The following is a 24,868-nucleotide window of genomic DNA, read 5'->3' as shown; positions in this document are numbered from 1 at the left end:
TGCCTTCCACCTTTCAGAGCACTTCTTGGAAAATTCTGCAAAATTTACAGGGACCTCTGGGTTTTTCTTCTTATGTTCTTCTCTGCATGTCTGCACAAAGAAGGCATAGGCAGACATCTTGCCCTTTGGTTTCTTGGGGTCACCTTTAGCCATCTTGACTGTATTGTTCGCTAGTCTCTGTACCACTATTTTTAAAACATAGTGATTGCTTTCAATGTCTGAGGAAATTTTAGGAATAGATATCTGATTTGTATTTTTTCACATAATCTTAACCCCTAAAAGTTGTACTTTAACTGTTTTGCATTTTTCTGAAAATGTTTTTCCAAGAAGCGTGATGTGTATATTTATATAATGATATCCATTGTGCTTGTATGAGATATTGAGACTAAGGCTTTCAAAGGAGAAAGACCATGTCAGTGAGTCCTTCTCTAGGAGTTTTAAAGTATCATAAACCTGACTTTGAACTGGAAGCATTCAGATCCTAAAGAACTTAAAGAAAAAACAAGTTTAAAAGGATGCAACATTCTAGTTGTTATTGTCTGGTCTGTTATTTGCAGAAAACTAAGAATTCATCAAATACAAAGAGTATTATGTGGAAATATTTAACAAAGTAAGTCTTTGAAAGATCTTAGAAAATTATTTGTAGATTCATGTTAATTACATGCACACCCCAACAATTAAAAAAAAATTTTTTTTAATTACTTGCACGTAAAATTGTTATTCAGTAGTAAGCTTTTTCATACCCAAACGTAGAACATGCCGTGGCACTGAGTGTAATATCATCTACAGTCTAGCTAAGGAGACAAACCAGCTACATTAAAAGGTGTTATTTAATGATAAAAAGCAATACAGATTAGCATATGTGAAATGCAGAACACATACTCTGAGTAGTTTCCAAACTTGGGCTACACTGCATAATCATCTAGATAAGTTTTTTAATTACAGATTCCCAAATATCACATGAGTTCATTGACTTAGATATTCTATGCCTTAAAATCTATAATTTTTTAAAAAGAAATTTATCCTCGCAGTTCTGAAGTAAAGACTCAGCGTGTGGATATACTGAATTTTTATAATGAGATGAGGTGTATATTGACCAGTGTGATGTAAACGCTCCTAATTCTATATGAAATCAGCACATCGTACTCCATATATGCGTTCATGTATCCATGATCTATGTGCTTATAATTTAATTAAAAAAATAAAATAAATGTGGATAGGTAGTTGGGGTGATGTGGAAGACTTCGGGGAGGCGGTAGGTTTGAGATGTGTCTGAAAAGAGGTGATGTGTTTTGTAAAGGAGCCATATAGGAGCACAGTTGTAGAAGGAGGAATAGAAATTGTGTGGAAATGATTAATTTGTAAAAAAGCAAATGATGTTCAATAAGGTTACAAAGGTAAGTAATTCTTAGCCTGGATATAACTGTGTGCTAGGCTTCATCTTGTAGGTGATGGTGAACTCAGTAACCAAAGATTTTGTCCAAAGAGAATATATAACGAAATAAATTTTGAAAAAGATCCATATTCAGTGAATGTGTGGCATTCATTAAAAGGCTGAAGACTAGAGCCTAATCCAACAATAGTAGATTAGACTTGAGGTGAAAAGGGTTTATGCAGAAAGCTTCTTGTGCGAATTATAAGAAAAGATGGGAGCCAACGATGATGATGAAGGAACAACTGAAAGCAAAGAGTACATCTTAATAACGACTTGGTAAACTACAGGGAAAAACCAAAACGTTAATAATCATATATCTGCATATTTAAAAGGTGACTATCAGAAAGTACCAATTTTTTTTACACCAAGATCTTTACCAAAATATGGCTAACTCTTTTTATATAAAAAATATACCCTAAGAAATAAATCATCATTTTCAGAAAAAAAAATACACTTCCTTTCTTACATATAATTTGGATACCATTAATTATATTTTTTCACTCAAATTAACATTAGGCATTTATATCACTAATTAAATCTAGTGCTATACATATATACATATAAAACCAAGAGATTTCTCTAATAAAAGACTTTGTATTTGAAATATGTTCTTCTTTGCAAAATATCTTAAAAATGAACACAAACAAACATATAGGTGAAATGCAAGGAAATAATTAAAAGTACATTTTATTAGAAGTACAGATTATTAAATATTTCTACTATGGTAATACTGATATCATGTAATCTTTCAAGAAATAGCAGTTATTTCAATAACATACCAGGTTAATGACCCTTCTTGATATTGTTGATAAACATGTTAAGGGCAGAGCAAATAAAATGGATTAGGACATTGAAAGATTGTGACAGTGCTCCAGCTCTGACGTCCGGGTCCAGCTTGCACTCACTATTGAATGCTGATGAGTAGATTAAATAATCATGAGTCAATTATTTGTTGTAAACTATGTATTAGACATCTGAAAACAGCCTGAGCATCACTGGTGTCCTTCACTCCATTTCTCTTCATGTCGTACTCTCCAACCTTCTCTATCCTTCTTTATTCCCCTAAGTCCTTCATTGTTGAAAACCGTGCAGCCAGAGGTTCTTAACATGATGCCCAAGTTCAGAGCATCATGACCTATGCTTTGCATTGACTGTGGATGTTGTGCCTCATGTTTAATTTTCAGAACTATGCGGAGAAAGAGGATCACAGCCTAGAGAAAGGAAACAGCAGAAAGAACTTTTAACACACTTCGTATCTCTTCCAGTGCTCAATCACCTGTGGCAAAGGAATGCAATCCCGAGTTATCCAGTGCATGCATAAGATCACAGGAAGACATGGGAATGAATGCTTTTCTTCAGAAAAGCCTGCAGCGTACAGGCCGTGCCACCTTCAGCCCTGCAATGAGAAGATTAATGTAAACACTATAACGTCACCGAGACTGGGTAAGCAGACCACAATCAGGACGTTTTCAAGAAACCTGTCAATGCTGATGGCTTCTTCCATTTTGCTTATCACTAGACTTTGGGAATTGTAAGCCAATGCTGATTATTTTGGTTCTGACTAAATGGAATCTACTTAAATATTGTTTTGTCCAAAGGGTCAAGTAGGCAAAACATTCTAAAGACTAAACTGCTTTGATTCCTGAAAGTGTCTCTCTACTCAGAGCCAAGTCTAAGAAATACTAAGGCCACACCAGCCAACCTCACCTTAGAAAGGCTTTCAGAATGTAACAAACACAGTAGAACCTCCATAGTTGACCACCCCACACTGACCTCCACCTTACATTGACCTAATTTTCCTAGACCCGACATGTGCCACCTGTACATATCAGTAAGTGGACCTAGTTCCTTATGTTGGCCGGCTTTGTATGCTAACTATTTTGTTACAGTCCTTTGGGTGATCAACTTACAGAGGCTCTACTGTATTAGGCTTGGACTAGTCCCATGGCAGAACTATCAATTAAGTTAATGTCTGTGGCAAGGTGAGAGTCTACTATAAGCCTTAGATCTCTCCATGGTTAATAGCCTCCCTTGTGATTCTAAGTGCAAATTATTCTTTAGAAAGACATAGAGTGAAAAATGGCCCCCAGGAAGAATGGATTCATTTATCTACATCACTGAACAAGTGGTACCATGTTTTTGTCACTTTTGAGGACATAATTTTAACTAAAAACTACATGCTAATAATATATTGATATTTTTATAGTCACTGTTATTAAATACTTTCCTATGCATTATCAATTTCGGTCATTTCATCTAATCCATAATCAAGAAATAGAGTATGTATTGTAAGTAGATATAGCCTGCCCTTGTATAACCAATACTAATGAATGACTTAGCCCAGTCATTCTCAAACTACGGGCCACAGGCCACATGCAGCCCACCCAGGACATTTATCCAGCCCGCTGGGTGTTTTTGCTGCTGCTGCCTGTCCTGCTTAGCAGCTGACTCATCCCGGGGCCCGCAGTCCAGCCCTCCAACAGTCTGAGGGACAGTGAACTGGCCCCCTGTTTAAAAAGTTTGAGGACCCCTGTATCCTATCTGTGGTAATTAGTGACTTTTAACAGGATTCCTACCTGACTATCAGTTGGTTAATTTACCTATCAGTTTCACCCATAAAATCTAAGGGGAACAATTTGAATCACCAGAATGATATTACCAAAATATGAGGAGCTACACTGTCGTATGTATTTTTGCCAGGCATAAGATTCAATCAAATGGACAGTTTAGGTTCTTCATGGAAATATAAAGATTCTATTTTATAATATAAATAATTAACATTTCTAAGAAAGGATCCATCCAAGTAGGATAAGACTAATTGAGACAAAAATTTAGGCAACCCTAGAGCAGATGCACGACATCCAATACTCAATAATAGCAGAATCTCTATCTCCAATAATCACTTGGAGTCCTTGAACTATTCTGTGTGAGAAAATAATGAATTAAAAGAATCATTTTGTTAAAATCGTGTTTTCTCTATTTTTCCTTGAAAAGGTACCCCAGCCTACAGTCCCAGCTACTTAGGAGGCTGAGGCAAGAAAATTGCTTAAACCCAGAAGTCTGAGGTTGCTGTGAGCTGTGATGCCACGGCACTCTACTGAGGGCGACAACTTGAAACTCTGCCTCAAAAAAAAAAAAAGAAAAGGTACCCCAAACACAGAAACACAGTGTTTGGAATATCTAAGGTATTTTCAAGTAAAATCATGATGACACATTCTAATGGGAAAAAGAAAGAATGGTTGCAGGACTAACTTCCACTGTGTGTGCCAGAGCACACTGTTTCTTCAGAAACACTGAGGCCAAATCTACGTGAACAGATTTTGGATGCTAATTCCTCATTTCAAACATTTTATTAGGATAAATTTCAACAATCAGGTTTGAAATTTACCAGGTTACAGAAGCTGGAAATTCCTGTCTCCTGATATTACACCTGTGTGTTCCTGCTGGCTGGGAAATTAGGAATGAGAAATAAATACAAGAATATTTTCACTTGGCTGTTTCTTTGCAATTTCACTCATAACAACACTACTAATTGATTTTTACCCCCATAAAGGATAGGAAACATATTTCTTTTTGTTTTTAATCTTCTCTACTTTAACCCAAAAGAACCTTACATGAAAATCACAACATCAAAACTTAAAAGTAAAATACATTGAATTTGGGAATTCTGGTTTCAATAATCTTAAAAACACTTATAAGTAAGAACGTCATTCATTCACTTTACCTTTTCATTGTAGAGCGTGTATGTGTGTGTGTGTGTGTGTGTGTGTGTGTGTGTAGAATATCTCCTTGTCTTTTAAGTTCCAGAAAGTGTTATAAATGAGTCGTAGATGTTGTTTCTCCTAACAACAGCTGTGATACCTGCATGTATTAAATTCACTACCTTCTGTTTCACAGCTGCTCTGACATTCAAGTGCCTGGGAGATCAGTGGCCGGTATACTGCCGCGTGATCCGTGAAAAGAACCTGTGTCAGGACATGCGGTGGTATCAGCGCTGCTGTGAGACCTGCAGGGACTTCTACGCCCAAAAGCTGCAGCAGAAAAGTTGACCTCTAGCAGACTGGCTGGCTCATGGCTCTTTGCAATTCCTTTATTTATAAACACACACACACTAGCATGTTTTTCAGACCAAATGTTATCAGATGACATATAATTTAATCAGATTAATTTATTTTTTTTCTGTGCCTGCCAAACATCCAATGTGGTGCTTATTTTGATTATACAAACATCTTCGATTTATATTCTATGGCTTCATGAATAATTTTATATAAGTTGAATCCAATAACTTAATTAAAAGAGAAAGAAAAAAAAAAAAGACCGTTAGACTTAAAACGACTTTTTTATTGTTAGGGCTGTCTCTAAGGTGCTACTTTCTGTCCACGAAGACCATCGAGTTATCCAGGATGTGTACTAACGTAGCGTAATAGCTTAGTTATATGTGGAGAGAAATTATTTTGGGGTTTTTTCGGTGTCCTGCTGCAGAATTAGCCCATTTTCTGTAATCTGCAGGAGATGTGTAAACATAACGAACCTCATAGTGTTGGACAGGTTTTTAGAGAATGTATTATGAATTTGGTTCCGATTTAGAAACACTCATAGGAAAAATTCTGCTGTAATGATAACCTTATTTTAATAATGAAAAAGAAAAGTCAAAATAGAGACTTTGATCATGTTCATGAACATGCACTTGAACACAAGTATTGTAACAATGAAACACTGTAATGATTTACACTGAATCACCATTGCACTGTTGATATAGTGTAGAGAAATTGTTAGAAATGATAACATCTTAACAAAAGTGTGTATTATTTTAACATGTTGTTATTAGCTTTTAGCGTTTTTAAGTATTTTGAACAAAGAAAGCATTGATCCACCCATTCCCTTGTATCTTTTTAGTAGATTTGTGGAAGAGAATAGCACTTAGCCTCACAAATTAAAATGAGAAAATGTACTGACTATTCTTCAGCCTTTTCCCCGGAACAAGGAAAAATCAAAAAGCGTATAACACTGGGGGAGTTTCATTGTGTTATTTTTTTCCTTTTACAAATTTAAAAGTTTTGCAATTCTGTGAAACGTTCAAAAGCCAGCTTAAAATTTTTCTTGTGAGAAAATACTGTACATGATTCACATGATTTCTTAGATTTTTTTCAATAAAATATGTGAAACTTGCTGTGGAGAGGTAATCCTTACTAGACTGCTCATGTTTCCGCGTGTCTGCCAAGCAAAGGTGCTGAGCGGTGTTGTTCTGAAGCATCTTCTAAAGGATGTTTGTGCAGAGAACTGCCTTGCAAGGTAGAAATAGTGCATCTGCCTTGGAGCAGATGGCAAACATGCTTGTCATTATAAAAAGGTTCAGGGTCCCTATAATTGGGGTTTCTGTCTTATAATACAATGCAATGCATGTCACCTGGCTCTCTTCATGACACCCTGTGGGAATTTGGGCTCAAAGAACCAGTGCAGGATAATGCTGATTCCCTGGCTACTCCTGTTATTGTGAGTCATAAAGTCTCTAACCCAGAGGTCTCATGTTTTCTGCCCCCCAAATGCGGTAAGTTAACCTGATAGGTTGCAAGTAGAGAAAACTCCAAAACCTTTATTATAGCTCTTTATACTTCCTTCATTAATACTTTTCACCTTCATTTTAATAAGCTTTTTCTTATAATTTTGGGAGTGTTTTGTTTCTAGATTGTCTCTTACTATGTAAGTGCTTATTTAACTGCTGAGACCAAAGATTAACCAATATCAACAAATCAAATGTAAGCTAGGAGGTGAATGGAGAAGGGAAAATTGAAATAGTAAGGGGAGGCCCTCCCAGTTCTATCCCTTGAATCTAGGTAGACATATTAAGAGCATAATATATTGGGTGATGATGCAGAACATTTACATCAGAGGTTATTATTTCCGCCTTCCAAAGTGTTTTGACCCAGCTGGTGCCAGATTAAATCTATTTTATAAAGGCACTGTATCCTTTTCTTAGGCCATCTGCTTTAGGGGCACAGGGAGCACCGTAATAGTAGCAATTGACACAAGCAGGAGCCCATTGCCATGTTTTATTTGCTGCTAAACAAGTTCCCTGAACAGAAACAGTATTATATGGAATAACACGACTGAGACACTCATTAAGGACACAGATGGTATTTTGGCAGGAGTTCTGGTGGCTGGGAAGGCAAACCCATTTTCAGAATGAGTGACTGTTTCTGGGAGAACAAGATGCTGCCTCCTTTGCGATAGAAGCATTCTAACGTACTCAACCCGGGGTCAAGGTTGTGGGCTGGTCCTCTCATGTAATGATACCGTATTGAGAACACAGCCTCTTCTCTGCTACTGTGAGGTTGAGCCCTCAGCAGTGACTGGCTAGATTTGCCTTGGTGAGTAGAAGTCCGAGCTCAAGCATACTCTCCACTCTGCCACCATCGTCTTTTTGTCCTTTAGTTCATTGGTCAAGGAAAAATCGACATTCACAGAATGTGTAATCGTGTCCACCTGATGAGGACTCCTTTCCCCTGAGGGTGCTCTTTGGTTGATAGTCTAGTGGAGTGTAAGTTCATAAGCAATTCAAGGAAGACTGTTCACACACTTTTTGTCAGAACTTCCTTGTCACCAGTTTTCAAGTCATGTTTCTTCCAAGTTCCTACTAATCCAGCCAAACCGTTGGACCCAGCCCCTGAATTAGTGCTTTTCTGTACCTCTGGCCATTTTTATCTTCTAGGCAAAACGAACAGCTAGATCCACGACTTGGATTCTTTCTGAGAAGACTTTCCTTGCTAATCTCATTCAGGGTCGTGCCTGTGTGGTTGGAGAGCTGCAGCTATCCATTCTTGGTTGTGCCAGTATGTTGTGAAGAACCATTAACCAACCAGGCCCAAATGTTCTTTTTTTTTTAATCTCAGCCAACTAGTTATAAGGAGTGCTCTATGAGAATTTAGATACGAGCTGATAGAGAGGAGACGAGGCAGCAGCAGGACCCTGAGTGATCAGAGCCAACTGCTCAGGGATGTTATTTACAGCTTCAGAAGGTGATCGTGACTAACGTTGTCCAGTCGGTGACGGAGTGATGCTCTGCCTGGGTGAGGGACGTCTGTGCACAGGTTTGGGGGATCAGATATCACCCAGTTTCTAATGGGTAGTCCAGATTGCCTTGGAATTTGGTGACTTGTGGTCAAGCATTAAGCCTTTACATAGCAAACCATAATTTTTTCTCAAAACAAAAATAATTATTTGTAGAGAACTATACAGTACAGCTTTGCTCCAAAATGCTAAAAAACTTTTATGATTCACCAGTAGGCACCTGCCAGAAGTTCTAATACAGGACCCTTATCTGCCACCAGTTCTTCAAACACCATGATACCTGGTATAGCCAGCGGTTCTCAACCCGTGGGTCACGACCCACAGGAACCGTATTAAAGGCTCGTGGCATTAGGAAGGTCGAGAACCACTGTGTACTACATAGCACAGACCACAGGGCAGCTTGTCTTGCAGCCTGGACTGATTATAGACTCACCTCTTATTCTCTGCACTACACGGAACTGGAAATCTTTGGGGTTACAAGGCAATAAATTGCAGGCTAGCATTCCCCAATTAGGTATATATTGCAACAGCAGCCCCACTGGGCTTTGTGTCTCTTTCATCGGAAGGGCTAGAGGTAGGAACTTGTCCCTCACTTAGATATCTCAACACACCACTGGGTTTCTGGAAATTTTATCAAGGTGTGAGGTCCCTAAAGTTTTCAGGGATTTAATTCACATCTACTAGATATAAAATGTATCTTATTAAGATGTCTGTGAAGTATAATTAGCTACTGCCTCTTGTTGTGGGTCCAACCAACATAGTTAACACTGATGTTTTCACCAGTATAATCTGCTGTGCAATATAAAGAAAAACTATAAAACACTGATTTTAAAAAAAATTACAAGGCTGGGGACAGTGACTCATGCCTGTAATCTCAGCACTCTGGGAGACCTAGGTGGGTAGATTGCCTGAACTCATGAGTTCAAGACCAGCCTGAGCATGAGTGAGACTCTGTCTCAAAAAATAGCTGGGTATTGTGGCAGGCACCTTTAGTCTCAGCTTCTTGGGAGGCTGAGGCAAGAGAATTGCTTAAGCCCAAGAGCCTGAGGTTACTGTACACTATGATGCCATGGCACTCAACCAGGGGTTACAAATTAAGACTCTGTCTGAAAAAAAAAATTAAAAAGACACCAAAACATAGAAAGACATTTCAGGTTCAAGGACTGGAAAAATTAATATTGTCAACATGGCCATGCTACCTAAAGCAACCTATGTAATCCCTATCAAAATACTAATCATGAATAAAGTACTGTCAATTTAGGCAACACGGATAAGCCCTGAAGACATTATGCTAGATGAAATAAGCCAGCAACAGACTATTAAACACCACACACCACATGTTGTCACTTACACGCAGAAGCTAGAAGTTGATCACATAGAAGTAAGCAGTAACCCAGAGGTTATTAGAGGCTAGGAAGGGTAAAGGAAAAGAAGGGAGTAGGGAGAGATTTGTTCAAGGACACAAAATTATACCTAGAGAGGAATAAGTTCTGGTGTTACATAGCACTGTAGGCTGAGAATAGTGCTGAATACATATTCTCCAATAGCTAGAAGGGAGGATATCAAATATTAACAGCAAGAATTATAAATGTTTGAAACAAGTGGATTACTAAATACCCTGATCTATCACTATTACTGTATATATTGAAACATCACTATGTACCCTACAAAAATATATTATAACTATTAGGTGTAAATTTAAAAATTAAGAATTGTTTTAAAGCATTTTATTTCAGGGAAGTTATGGAAGTTTCTGGTTCCCAACTTAGAGTTTGAGCTGTGAATTGAATTTAAATCCCAGATCATTCTCTAAGTTCTTCAGCACATTTAGAAGCAATGAGTCAACAACATGGTCATTATTCTCTTGGTTTCTGTGGACGTGTTCTAATAGAGGAGATACTTGCCTTCTGGAGGAGGCTCTTTACTGCAGGTGACTACAGGTAAGAATTTGACTGTTTGGTCACTGCTTGCCATGGATGGTTGGGGTCTCACTACCGTTAATAGGGTCATTAACGCTTTTAAATCTGGTCAGATCAGAGAACTAATTCTACCTCTTATTTTTTTAAGTTCTGTTCCTTGGAAACATTTTTGGTACCAATAACTGTTGGTTCATTCAGCAGAGCAGTGTCAGACTGTCACAGAATAATGCACTCGAGTTCACACTTCACAGAGTTCACAGAAGAGGATGTCATAACTTCCATGCAGCTGCGTCCTTTATGGGTCCACAGCCAAACCTCTGGTAGTAAATCTCAGTTTTCTGTTGGTCCAGCAAAGAAGACCAATGGTTGGAAAGAAGAAATGGGCAGGGAACTTAAGGTACCAAGGTCAAGCTGGAATCTGCCAGGTACGTATGCCTCCGTCCCCACATCTGACTGCAAAAAGAACTTCAGACTATGGAATACTGCTTCCGTTGTACCTTCAAAATTTCATGCAAGTTCCTCTTTTGGCCAATTCTAACCCATCATCAACTGGGAAGGGGATTATGGGAAATATTGTTGGCTTCTTTTAACTATAGATTGTGAATATGGCTTTAATTTTTAATTTCTTTAGTTTACACTCTATCGGATATCACTGAAATAAAAATCCACAGGGCTATGCACTCTTAAAATAGCAACAAACCTCTTTAGTACCTCATATATGCTGAGCATTCTGTTAACCCATATTAAACTGTACAGCAACCCTGTAAAGTACTATTAATATCTTTACTTTTTGCTGAAGAAACTGGCCTAAGACACCATTTAGCTGGATGTAATACAGCTACTCTGACTATAAATTTTGTGCATTCAATTATCCTGATAGCCTCACCAATTTCAAGAATGTTTCCTAATAGATGCACAAGGATTTATATAATTATCCAAATAATTTCCAAACTCTCCTAGAGAGTTTGATAAGCCCCAATGGCTCATCTGGTCATTGTACAGTATTTCAGATGGAAATACTTTCTGACATTTCAGTGGGTTATTGTTATAATCTTGAAAGAGGGGAGGAAAGAAGGGAGGGAGGGACTGAGGGAGAGAGGGAGGGAGAGGGGGAGGGAGGAAAGAGAAGAATCAAGAAAAAAAAGTGAATTAATACGTAGACAGTTTTGCCTAGTGATACAGTATTTAATTTTGTTTTTATAATTTTCATAGTTCAAAAAACAGTAATTCTGGATACTTATTCCTAGGAAAATGGTACTTTTATTTTAAAATGGCTGTAAAGAAAGAGCAAATGGTTACCTAACCTACATGAAGGTTGTGAGGTCTCCGATAGTCTCATTCCCCCCACAGTGCCCCTCCAATATAACTACTTATGTAATTTATACCCCCTTGCCATTTGAATGAAAGTATTATTGAGAGTAAGAATAGAAACTGGAAGCCACTATCTGTCCATTATTCCCAAGTAAATTCATTTTTTAAGCGTTAATAGAAAAAAATAGGTGTTATGTGATCGAATAAATTTGTAAAATGCCAGAGTTAGCAAAACAGAGCAAAATCTTCAACATGAGTCTATGCATCATAAATTGCCAGAAGAGAATAGAGAGACGAGGTCATCTTTGGCAATGGCATCATTTTTCACTGAGCCTGGTTGGAACACAGATGGAAAAACAGAGCACAAAGCCATTTTTTAAATCAAATTTGTTTATCAGTTTACAATCATAGTTGAGTCCTAAGAGGCTGGAAGCGACAGCAGCAGTCATTATTTCTTAGGCGAAGGGCTTCGCTGGGGTCTTCCAACAGGAGTCAGGGGAAAGGGGCCTTCTAATGGGCTGCTCTTCCGTAATGTGTCACCTCGTCTAGGGGCTCTGAGAACCAAAGGGTGAAAGACATTGTCACACAAAAGGTAGTAAGGTGAGGATATTACACTATCACTGTCAAGTCTCAGAGGAGAGAACAGCCCTCACTCCTAGGGGAACTACTTGAAGGTTTTATGAAAAGCTGGCCGTATCAGTGATGGCCCATGAAGGATGGTGAGGAGGTGATCAACAGCCAGGGACAAGAAAAGACATATTTCCAGGCCGCGGAGCTGGCGCGAGGAGGGTCTCGGGTTTGCTGTGCGAGCAGTCGGCAGAGGGGAGCAGGGAAGAAAGCTGAACTTTGTGATTGTCAGCCATGCAGACCGCCTGCATGGACAGCAGTGAGAAATGAGAAGTGATGGTTTGGGGGGTAAAGGCAGACAAAGGCTGGAGGAAGACGATGGGAAGTCTGAGACTAAACTTGTAAATGGAAAGAGGATTGAAGGCTTGAGGCACACAGGCCATGGCGGAGGAATCCAGAGGCAGGACGCCGAAGGAAAACCAGAGGCTCCTTCCACCTACCTCATTCTTTGGCTAAGGACAAGGCCTAATCTAATACATTTGGATCGAGGTTCTGCGTCTCTACTTGCCAGTACAGAAAGCCAAAGACAAGTGAGGTTCTTCTTGAAGATGTGTGTTATTCCCCAAAGAATCTTTTAGGAAAGGCAGCCTGAGAAATATTTGTTCATTAGATATGTTCTGGCAGCAGCCGGAAAAATCCAGAAAGTACCAAGCACATGCACATACGCATAAAACACTGGGTTCCTGGAGGTTCAACTGTTTTGTTATTCACTATCATTACCAAGTACCTATTACTGTCTTTAGCAAATGTATTTCTAAAAGCAGCCAAACGTATCTTAAATATCATAAAACAGGGATAGAGTTTGGGTCCAAAATTTTTCCTACAGAACATTCTAACTGCTGATTCAGTTTTACAGCCATAAGTAGGGCGGATTTTTTTTAAAACATGCCCCCTCAGGCTTATTGCTGTAAAGAAGGTAAGTATTCTCCCCGTCTTGTGCTTGATTCGAGAACACCCTGGCTGCTGATTGTTGTGGCTGGGTGGCGCTCTTCGGAAATCCGGGGCTGACGCCTCCCGCTGTAACCCCAGTGCCCCGGGAAGGGAAAGCTTCCTGCTCAAGCAGAGGGGTTTACTCAAGTGCAAAAATAATAAACCGCCTATGTCTTTTAGGAACTGCTCAGGTGTGCATCCTCTGCCTTCTCTCCTCCTCCCCTCCTTCCTAGCGAGAGGTCTGGGTGCCCACAGCAGACAGGGTCAAAGGAGAGATGGCATCTCCGTTAAAGGCCTCCTCACTTGCTGGCTGGCTGCAAGGATCCGTCGCCTTAGTCTCACCTTGGCTCCCTTAACAGCAGATGGGTTCACTTAGGATAGCGCCTCATCCAAACCCAGCAGCCACGTTTCCCTCTGGTTCCAAATGTGCTGGGCGAACCCCACCGCACGGTGCAGAGGTGACCACGGCTAGGAGCGGAGTCAGAGGGGCCTCGGGGAGCACAAAGCAAACTCTTACCACTTCCCTACTCAGAACAAAGCCGACAACCTAAATTTGATTAGGTTTCACAGGAGCTGCAGGCTCAGAGAATCAAAACCTGAGAAGAAACGTGATCCCGCGTATCCCAGGGAGGCTGCCTAGGCAGGGCCAGGTCAGCTGTTCGGACTCAGAAAATCAAGCGATGTCTCCCTTTAGGGGACTATTTCCTGAGCTCCAAATTATGGGCTGTACCCCTAAAATGTTGGCAGCCTTTATCCAAAAAAAAGTTCCATTTCCATTGTCATTTCTAAGTGCCACATGTACATAATTTTGTCATCCTATTAATTTTGATGAGCGTGGCCTCATCCGTCCCCTCCGGGCCCCTCCGTGTACCCGTGCGTGCACGTTTGCCTGTGTTATGTGTGCATGAAGGGTAGGGCCCTGGGCCCCTGTGTTGCTTTGTCCCTGTGCGTTGAGGTGCCATTTGAAGAGTGGCTTCTGTGTGCAGCTAAGAGACCTGGTTTCAGATGCCAGGGGAGCACCCTCGGCTCATCAATAATGGAGGAGCCTGACGGAGCACTGGGCTGCCTTTGTTTTCCACGGTAGGGGAAGGGAGACATGGATCTCTCTGTTTTGCCAAATAACAACCATCCTGACAAATTCCTGCAGCTGGACGTGAAGTCTTTAATGAGGAGCTCGGCCCTCCTTCAGGCCAGCCTGGCCAGGTTTCCAGGTGGAAATTATCCTGCCGCACAAAACTGGCAAAACCTTGTCTACGCGCAGGTAAGACGAGGGCACGTGAAGACGAGGGTCGGGCTGTTACTTTCCATCCGCCTTCCGCCGGCTGTGCAAAAAGAGGCCTGCAGGAACTGAAGGCGAGGTGGGAAGGTGGGAGCGCGCTCCCCAACAGAGCCTTTCTCTAACCCCTTTAAAAAGTAAGTGAATTCCTTCATTCATTCACTCCCCTCAAGCGCTCGCTTCTCAAATTGTGCTCCTTTTGGATTTCACGTAGCCCTCCCTTTCCTTTTTCCCTTCAGAATTTTTCCAGCAAATTGTTACAACTGCGAATAAGGCTGGGGGTGGGGGGCTCATGGCCACCTCTGGGTGCTGCTAAGTGTAAATCGTCAGGAACTTACGTCGGGTGGAAACAAGCGTCTGAGTCAGCGGGAGACCTTGTTACTGCCTCCCTCTCCGTTTACACACAGAAGATTCAGGCGGCAGAACAATGGAAACCTAATAATTGAAGTGAAAACTACACAGGGAACTCTCCACCTGGGAACGGTGCTAGCTAGTTATTATTATGGATACTCTTATTTTTCACATGTGACCTTGAGCACAAGACTCCCCATCAGACCTTGGAATCCAACACGGCTTTTATTTCTCTTGCTTTTCGTTTGCATCTTCCTTCTTTTTACTGCCCGGAAACGGTGATGAGTTCCATCTGCGGGAATCCTGTAAAGGCCCCGACTGAGACACAGCGAGTGAAACAGGAACACCGTCTGTTTTAAGATGTGAAGGCTAATGGGGTTAAGAGTTAGTCAATTTAGAAACAGGAAGGAGCATTTCGTTTCAGAACAGATGTGACTGACCTACAAACCCCTGCAAGTCATTAAATCCTTCGGAGTGGTTCAAATTCCCTGAACAGAAATTTGTTTTCTTTTAAGAACAGTTGCTACTCATGAGTCCTGGTGTCAAGTGACTCCTTTGTGGTATGTTTGTGGGCTCCTCGGGACCTTGACCATGAGATCATTCAAAATCCAGTACATTCAAATGATTATGTAAGTGTTTCCTCCACTTATAAGGATTTTAATTTATTTCCAGCGTAAGGCAGCCTGTTATGACAACTGACATTATTTGAATTTTGCACCAATCCTTTTTGTCATCCTCAAACCCTTCCGCCTTTTCATACCCACCAATATCGTTTTTGGTTTGGTGTTTATTTTAAATTAAATTCCTCCTCCTATTCCTAACTTTTTGTTTGTATCACAGAATAAAATGATTCAAAAATCAGGAAAGTTTGGCCCTCCTAACTAAAGTTTGAAGTTTAGTCTAAGAAAACATATCCAATAAATTCTTTTGAGGTTGGAACATATCAGTCTAACATCTTTTGTTTAGTACTGGAGTTGACTTATTTCCTTCACATGGAACTTCACAGTTTTAAACTCTGTGAAAGGTTGTTCCTAAACCTAAATGAAATGCAACTTTTTTTGTACAGGCTCTGTTAGGTCAAAATAGTTATTCGAGGAAAAACTCAGGGGGTAAACTTTTGCTTCATAGGTCTTTAAGTATGCATTCCTAATGATTATAAAATTCAAATATACTTGAGTTAGTTATTCTTTTACCCTACAAAGAAATGTTAAATGACTGTAGGAAAGCCAATTTACTGTCCAAACGTGGCACGGAGTGGAGAGGTGGAGTGGTGAATCCACTATGAATTTAAGTAATCAGGTAGGCATAGCATGAACAGTAACAAGAACTATATTCACTACTTCACTTTGCAATATAACCATAAATAATAATTGCTGGATCTTACAATCCAGGATTGATGTATTCATTAGACAGATCAATCACAGAGAAATGGTTATATAAAAGTACTAAATATTTGTTTTTATAACTGGAAAAAGACACTGAATATACCTGGTATATTGAAGTTTTTTATTTGTTTGCTTGTTTTGAGACAGAGTCTCACTAGGTTGCCCTTGGTACAGTGCCATGGCCTCACAGCTCACAGCAACCTCAAACTCTTGGACTTAAGTAATTCTCTTGCCTCAACCTCCCAAGCAGCTGGGACTGCAGGCACCCGCCACAATTCCCAGCTATTTTTGGCTGCAGTTGTCATTGTTGTTTAGCTGACCAGGGGTGGTTTCGAACTCACTAACCTTGGGGTATGTGGCTGGTGCTATAACCACTGTGCTACTGATACTGGATTTTTGACTTTGGATTTCCAGGCTCTTGGTCTTGATGATTCAATGAATGAATCGATGGACCACAGGATGGACAGTAAGTTAGGTTTTATTTACAGAGGTATTATTACAGCTCTTACAAAGAGCCAAACCTTGCAGAGCAGGATAAGATAGGTCTTAAAGTGTCACAGCTCTTACAAAGAGCCAAACCTCCTTGCAGGGCAGGATGCAAGTGTTACAGCTCTTATAAAGAGTCAAACCTCCTTGCAGAGCAGGATGCAAGTGTTACAGCTCTTCCTCTTTCTCCCTCACGGGTCTGGTCTGCAGCAATCTGCTAAGGTCTTTGCTGTCCTTTTCCCTCTTCCTCCAAGGTCTACCACGATCTGCCCCTAAGCTCTTTACTCAGGGGTTTATATAGGGGCAGTTGCCCAATGAGCTGAAAACTGAGCTGATTGGTCTATTTTCTCCTAAAAATAGATCAATCAAGAGCAGGATTGAAAATGGACCAATCAGGGATGCACTGGAGGAATCCCCAGTGTTTTCCCCTGCTGGGTCTGGTTCCTTTGGCTACTGGAGCCTCCCATGGGGGAGGGAAGCTCCCCCCCTTGCTCTAGCCTGCTGGTTTTTGGGCTGGCTGCTGCCAAGGCAGAGGTGGCAGGTCCTCCAGCGCCAGTCTACTGGTGCCTCTGATGGGGAAGGGAAGCTCCAGCCTGTGGGTTTACTTTGCTGGCTCCGACAAGGCAGAGGCAGCAGGTCCTCCAGTACTGCTCTATTGGAGCCTCTGGTGGGGGAGGGAAGCTCCCCTGCTTGCTCCAGCCTGCCGGTCCCTTTGCCGGCTGCTGCCACCAAGGCAGAGGTGGCAGGTCCCTCAGTCCCACGTGGCTGAGGTGCCACTTTTCCAGTATCACTACGGGTGCTGAGCCCTAGATGGTTTTTTTTTTTTCACAGTTTTGACCAGGGCTGGGTTTGAACCCTTCACCTCAAGTATATGGGGCCAGCACTCTACTCATTTGAGCCACAGCTTCTGTTGGGGAGTCATTAACCCAATAGGAACAAGACTGAATAAAGAAACTTGGTCTATTGTGTCAAATCCATAGTAAACTAGTTTGAGAGACATCTATCATAGCCCTTAGTCCATGCTTCAGTATTTATATTTATGAAAATTAGGATAATATTCATTTTATCCTAATTAAGTTTTTCACTTTATATATTTACTTAAAAGTGAGAGCAAATGAAATTGAAGTAAAAGCAAATCAGAGGCAGAGTTTCCTACAAGAGAAGAAGAAATATATACTGAGAATATCCTTATGTATATATTATTATTTACCAATATTTCAAAATATGTTGAAGCTATCTTTTCAGTAGATTTTTGAAAACATCAGATAATTCCATTTTCATTACTCTATAGGTATTGTGGTTGGAGGTGAGGTAGGGGTGTGTGTGTGTTTGTGTTTTGCAAATGGAAAAATATACTCAATATACATGTCAAACTGAGTAGGTAACCGAAGCACTAAATATGATACTACATGAAATCCACACACACCCCTGAGTAGTGGGTGATCCTTTGTACCTCACGATTCAAGTGTGTGGCATCTGGGGACTACTTCACAGAATATCAAATGACCTAACCTACAGACATTACCTTCAAATTGGGGGTAACTTGGCAGTGGAAACAGGAATTGTCTAGATCCCAAACGTCAAGTTGAATTCTTAAATATAAGTATCGCTTTTATGCCCATGATTTATTTTCTATTTTCTTAAACTCACATTCCATTTTCAGAGGAAATTCTCTAGCTATTTTTCTATGAGCAAAGTCAGTACCATACTGTCTAGAAAAGTAAGCAGTGATGTCGGTTAAGTTATAACCAGAGACATTGTCAATCCGCATCTACGAAGGACCTCAGAGCTCCCATATTTGCAAGAAGAGCCTATGAATGGATATTATTTGATTCCTTAAGTTTTTTCACTAAAGAAATAAACTTCATAATAAGTTTTATGTCAGAGTAAAAATTCTCTAAAATATGATGTTTCTGGTTGTTAAAATGATTTGGTATGTGTACCTGATGAAGCATTTAGCAATTCCAAATATTTCTGCCAAACCCTTTATAAAACAAGCTAAAGAATGGAAAAGCTGTTTTCTAAAAAAATTTAAGTGATTAAATATATTTTTTCAGATCGTGTGTATCTTTATTTTCTGATTATTGTATTTCCTTTGGAATATTTTCAGCCTAATCTCTTTATTATATCTTTTCCTGGCTTCTATCACATCAGTTCAGAGACCGGAAGCATTCCAGATTAAACCTGTGAGCTGTTGAGAAAGGCCAAGGGTGAGAGGCTGCTCTTCCCTCGATTTTGAGACACCTTTTACTGGGTCTATTTTCTTTCTAATCACCTCTCTTCTCTCCTTTTTAGTCCAATACATCTCTATTTCCTTAAATTCTAATGTCTCTTCTTTTCAATTCAGATTTTTGTGTCCAACTCTGTTTCTTAACTATCTGTCTAAACGCATGCTATACCTTCCTAAGACCGCCTCTGTTTTCAATCTCCTAGTTACTATTTTGAAAAGAACAACCCTATGCATATAATAGGCTCTCATTTTCAAGTTGTGTTATGTAGACAATATAAAAGATGGCAAGTGCTTAAATAATCTAGGAAGTAGATTGACAACATCATCAAGTTGCTCAGAATATCATGTTTAATTTATGTAACGCATAATATCTCCAATAGGGTGGAAGAATTGGCCTTGGATGGTATGCCTCCAGAGAGTACACCCAGATTGTCCCACCATGTTGCTCTCCAAACAGACCCAAATATCTCCAGTACTAAAGCTTGTATTAAAGACACATGCATATTATGATCCCATTGGACAGAGTCTAGAGCCACCAGTGGGATAGTAACAACATTATATGTAGGAAAGACAGGAAGGTCTGTTGGATTTGTCTGAGATTTTGAATTTCATCCTGAAATTTTTGAGGCTCGGTGAAAAAAATCAAAGCAAAGAAATCACATAATCAAATCTGTATTTTATAAAGATTACCATTCCATCGATTTTGAAAAGAATTACTGTGATGAGAGGGGTGCTGGTTTTCTGGACAAGTTTGTCCACAGATAAAATACACTCAACATGCATTGTAGTGTTAGGATTATGATAAGAATTACATTAGATGAATTGATCAAATGGTAAGTCTACTTTTTAGTTTTTTGGAGAATGTACATACTGTTTTCCATAGAGGTTATGCTAATTTGCAGTCCCACCAACAGTGTGGAAGTATTCCTTTCTCTCTGCATCCATGCCAGCATCGATTATTTTAGACATTTTAGTAAAAGGCATTCTAACTGTAAGAAGGTGATATTTCTTATGGTTTTAATTTGCATTTCCCTGATTATTAAGATTTTTCTGTTTGTTTCTGGTTTTGTTTTTTGAGATAGAGTCTCACTATATGGCCCTTGGTAGAGTGCTGTGGCGTCACAACTCATAGCAACCTCAAACTCTTTCTTGGGCTTAAGTGATTCTCTTGCCTCAGCCTCCTGAGTAGCTGGGCCTACAGGCGCCTGCCACAATGCCCAGCTATTTTTTGTTGCAATTGTCATTGTTGTTTAGCAGGCCCCATTCGGGTTCAAACCCACCTGCCTCAGTGTATGTGCCAGAGCCCTAACCACTTAGCTATGGCTGCCAAGCCTTCCCTGATGATTAGTGACTTTGAACTTTTTTTTTTTTTATATGTTTGCAAGCTATTTGTCTATCTTCTTTTAAAATACTTCCTTATCCTTTTTGCCCACTTTTTGGTGGGGTTGTTTGATTTCTTTCTTGCCTATTTGCTTGAGTATTTTGTAGGTTCTGATCTTTAGCCCTTTATTGTATGTGTAGCTTGCAAATATTTTCTCCCTTTCTGTGGGTTGTCTCTTTGGTCTCTTGATTATTTCCTTGGCGGTACAGAAGCTTGTTAGTTTAATCAGATACCATTCATTTATTTTTGTTGTTGCTGTGATTGCCATTGGTGGGGTCTTCTTTATAAATTCTAATATTAAGCCATCCTCATGGTACATTTTTCTCTTGAATAAATCTGTCTTATCCTGTTATGTATAATTTGTACATATTGTAGCATTCAGTTTAGCAATACTGTATTCATAATTTTTGTTTTTATGTTTATAAAAGAAATTAGTTTATAATCTTCTTTTACTTGCTGCCCTCATTTGGAGTTTATACTGACCTCATAAAATGAGCTGGGAGTATTCCTTGTTTTCCTATATTCTGGAAGAATTTGATAAAGATAAAAATCACCTGCTTCAAGAATGGTAGAATTTGGGTGATGCCTGTGACTCAAAGGGCCCTGGCCCCATATACTGGGGGGTTGGGGGGGGTGGGGCGGTAGGCACAAGCCTGGCCCTGGCCAAAACTCAAAAACAAACAAACAAACAAACAAACAGAATGGTAGAATTCAACTGAAAAACTCTCTGAACTAGTATTCTTAAGTACATGTGTGTTTGTTTTGAGCAGATTTTATTTTATTTTTTATTTTGTTATTTTATTTTATTTTATATCTTTGAGATAGTCTCACTTTGTCACTCTGGGTAAAGTGCCAGGGCATCAGCTCACAGCAACCTCAAACTCTTGGGCATGAGCAACCTGTTGCCTCAGCCTTCTGAGTAGCTAGAACTACAGATACCCACCACAACACTCTACTGGTGTTTCTATTTTAGGGGTGAAGGGACAGATAGGGTCTTGCTCCAGCTTATCTTGAACTCCTGAACTCAAGCAATCCACAGTCTTGGCCTCCCATAGTGCTAGAATTATAGGTGTGAGCTACTGCTCAGCAGCAAACTATTGATTCAGCTAGTCAAATTATCACAGGTTTAATATCTTTCATTTTTTCTTAATTAAGTTTGACAAGTTATATTATGTGGAAAATTGTTCAATTGCAATAAACTCAAATTTGCTCAGATTATTTTTCTCTCATTTTCTGAATCTGCTGTGTCTCTTCTTATGCTGTCTTTACATTTCTAACTGTATTGATTTGTGTCTTTTTCATTTTTGGCTGAGCAGTATTGGCAGAGATATTTTCAATCTGTTCAGTCTTTTGAAAGAAACAGCTTTCAGTGTTGTTTATCCTCTCCATTGTATATTTGTCTTCTTCTGAATATTTATGAATTTCTGCTTTTATAGTTGTAATTTTGTTTTCATTATTTTCTTAGATTCATTATGTGGCTTTGTGTTAAGACTTTGAATTGAGTGCTTAGTTCATTAATTTTCTCATTCTGCTTTTATAATGCAAGCATATATGCTCATAATTGTCTTTCAAATAACATTTCAGCTCCAGCTGACAATATACTACAGCATTTTTCACTTACATTCGATTCTAAATTTTACATTTTTCATTGAAACATCTTTAAATGTCCATCATATGTGATATTTTAGTTTATCTTTTTGATAATGATTTCTAAATTTACAACAAAGTTGTTCATGGCCGAATATATAATCTACATGATATTGAGTCTTTGACATTTATTTTAGAGCTTAAGTTTAACATATTATCAATTTTTATAAAAATGTTCAGTGTATGTTTTAAATATTAATACTTTCAATTATTTAATAAAGACATCTTGATATGTTACTTGGCAAACTTGTTGATTTTATTGTTCAAATTTTCTTTATCCTGAATAATTGTTTTGCATGCTTGGTAAAAATTACATGTCTAAATTTCTTTTTGTGATTATTTTAAGTTTTGATGTTGAAGATAATAAGATACATAATGCTTGGAATCATTATGTTTTACTGATGATGTCTAACTTTATTCATTTTCTAGCAATCTTCTTTATTATCTAACCAAGTCTTATACCTTAAATCTCTGTTTCTGATGTATGTGTATATATACTTTTCCTTAGTGGTAGTCAGGCCATTTTATGCTGTGGAAACAAATATACCTAAATTCTTAGTGATTTGACACAATAAAATGTGTGTCCCATTCACACAGGCTTGATATCGGCTATCCTGGGAGATGTACTTCCAAGCGGAATCTAAACTCCTTCCATCTTGAGGCTCAATATCAGAATCTCTATTAATCTGTGGATAAGAAAGGGAGAGAGTATGCCAAGAATCTTTATGTGAATTTTAGTGGGCAAGCTTGAGTTTCCTTACTCATGTGACTAATGCAACCATTGAACTGCTGTGTATCCATAGGAAGAAATGGGTTTTCTGAGCATGTAGTCAGGCTTTACCACTGTTTCATTTTGTTAAAAAAGTATGCATATGCGCAGATACATATGTGTACTTATATACATGATATCTTATGTGTGTGTATATGAAAGATGCATGTATGATATATATCATCTCACATCATCATCTATGTATAATCAACTTCCCAAACCTATAGCACATTCACTCTCCCCTCAGCAGGACCAATTCTGCATTTAGCCAATGTCCCTCTCCATATCATCCTACAAACTTTGTGACACTAGGAATGGGATTACTACAGCAAGTTCTTCCTTTCTGAATGGGAAAAATGAGAAACTCAGTAGTTCTCCAAAGTAATTCTGAGGACCATCCCATTTGGAATAATTTGTATAGCCCTCCTCTTCAGAAGGCGGAGAAAACGGAGTAGGCACAGATTCTGCTTTGGGGGAACCTCTTAATGTCCTGTTCTCCACAGTCCCTGGCTCTGACCTCTGGGGGGCACCTCCCTGTTCATCATTCTCTTTTACTGAATCCATACTGGGTCCTCTTCCAATGCTGTGTAGGCATCAAATTGTGCTTCCACTTTGGGATGAGGACCTAGGGTTATTGTCATTTTGTTTGGTTTGGGTATTTTTTTTTTTAATTTTAGACATCCATAAGCTTTTAGGTCTAATCTTGGTGCTTCTTGCTTGGTAATGCATTGCCTACAAAACTTAGTGAACTATTGATTAATCTTACCTGTTTTGTTCCAGTCAGATCAACATGTCAATGAACACACCTACAGTTCTTTTGAAGACATGACTCTCCAATTTCCCGCATTGCTTTGCTTTTCTGCCTCTGTGTCTCTGTGCTTTGGCTTAATGACAACCACCTGGAGGCTGTCTAGAATAAAAGTTATGAAACCATACTCTGAACATGATCTTTGCCATGAGTCACTTCATTCAGCTGAGGAATTTAACTGGGGCTTTTTTGCTCAATGCTCTTTTTCTTCTTTCTTTTTTAAAAAAATAATTCTGTTTCACTGTTATCTGCAGTCATATTGTCAATGTAAAAAGGCATCAAATTTCTCCACTCATTCATTTCTTCTTGTAAATTGTTCAGTTCTTTCTGTGATCTTAGCTTTTTCTCACCTGACACCAATGCTCTGATTCTTGTCAAATAATTCTATTTATGTAAATGCTTCGATTATTGACAAACATACATCCTAAAGGTAACTAATTTCCAAATTATCACAGGTGATACATATACCAAGCGTTTTCCACTGTATATAGTGAAAAGTCCTTATTCCAGCCTCTGACACCACTTTCACATCTTAACATCTACACCAATGCCACACATTTGTGTAATTTCAAAATATCACTTTCTGTATTGGGGAAGGTAAACTCGTCTACACTGTGATGACAACTGTCCCACCAAATACTAACAAGTAAAAATGAAAATGAGTGTTTCTGTTCATGAAAAGTCTTAGGAAGACAAAATGTGTTGAGAGACGCTCCTTTCCATGCCCAGAGTGTCGAGTTACATCATTTTGTATCTCAGAAGCCTAGCTTACAGTGTCCCTAAATAAAGGGGGGAAAGTGAGCTAAAAGTCTTAATAATTTTAAGAGCTAGGAATAGAAGTTATTTTTATTATCTTCGTCTATACATCATTAGCCGTAAAATACCTGGCCCCAATCTAACTTCAAAACAGATTTGGAAAGGCAGGCATCTTCTGTACCTGTGAAGGGGAAAACTGGTGAGCATTTAGCCAGTCGCCATAACACCCAGATCCTATCGCTCATATTTGCTTAGTATATCTTCTTATATTCTTTCACTCTCATTTAGAATCCTTATATTTTAGGCTTTTTTGGGTAAATATTTTATAATTTAATTTTTAAAATCTGATCTGACAATTTCTATCATTTAAATAGGGAGTTTAGGCCACTTACATTTAATATGATCATTTATAAATTTTTTCTTGCTATTTTCTGCCTATATTTCCTTTCATTTTCTTTGTTTTTCTTTTCTTTTCTTTCTTTCTTTTTT

The 24,868-nt window shown here is 39.0% G+C and overlaps 2 protein-coding genes across 2 annotated transcripts in view; both read left to right on the top strand.

The window, feature by feature from the left end:
- Positions 1-5,484, top strand: part of ADAMTS19 (ADAM metallopeptidase with thrombospondin type 1 motif 19) — a 208,781-nt gene extending 203,297 nt beyond the window's left edge. The window contains exons 23-24 of the mRNA XM_003782335.3: positions 2,701-2,878; positions 5,333-5,484. Coding sequence (XP_003782383.3) covers positions 2,701-2,878; positions 5,333-5,484 — 330 coding nt within the window. The remainder of the gene's footprint in view (positions 1-2,700; positions 2,879-5,332) is intronic.
- Positions 5,485-14,383: 8,899 nt separating this feature from the next.
- KIAA1024L (KIAA1024 like) overlaps positions 14,384-24,868 on the top strand; it is a 19,079-nt gene continuing 8,594 nt past the window's right edge. The window contains exon 1 of the mRNA XM_003782224.2: positions 14,384-14,551. Within this exon, the coding sequence (XP_003782272.1) occupies positions 14,387-14,551 (165 nt within the window). The 5' untranslated portion in view covers positions 14,384-14,386. The remainder of the gene's footprint in view (positions 14,552-24,868) is intronic.

This window comes from Otolemur garnettii, unplaced genomic scaffold, assembly GCF_000181295.1.
Source record: "Otolemur garnettii isolate 467f Iridium unplaced genomic scaffold, OtoGar3 scaffold00003, whole genome shotgun sequence".
In the NCBI taxonomy this organism is placed as follows: Eukaryota; Metazoa; Chordata; class Mammalia; order Primates; family Galagidae; genus Otolemur; species Otolemur garnettii.
This window is presented reverse-complemented; position numbering and strand designations above follow the sequence as displayed.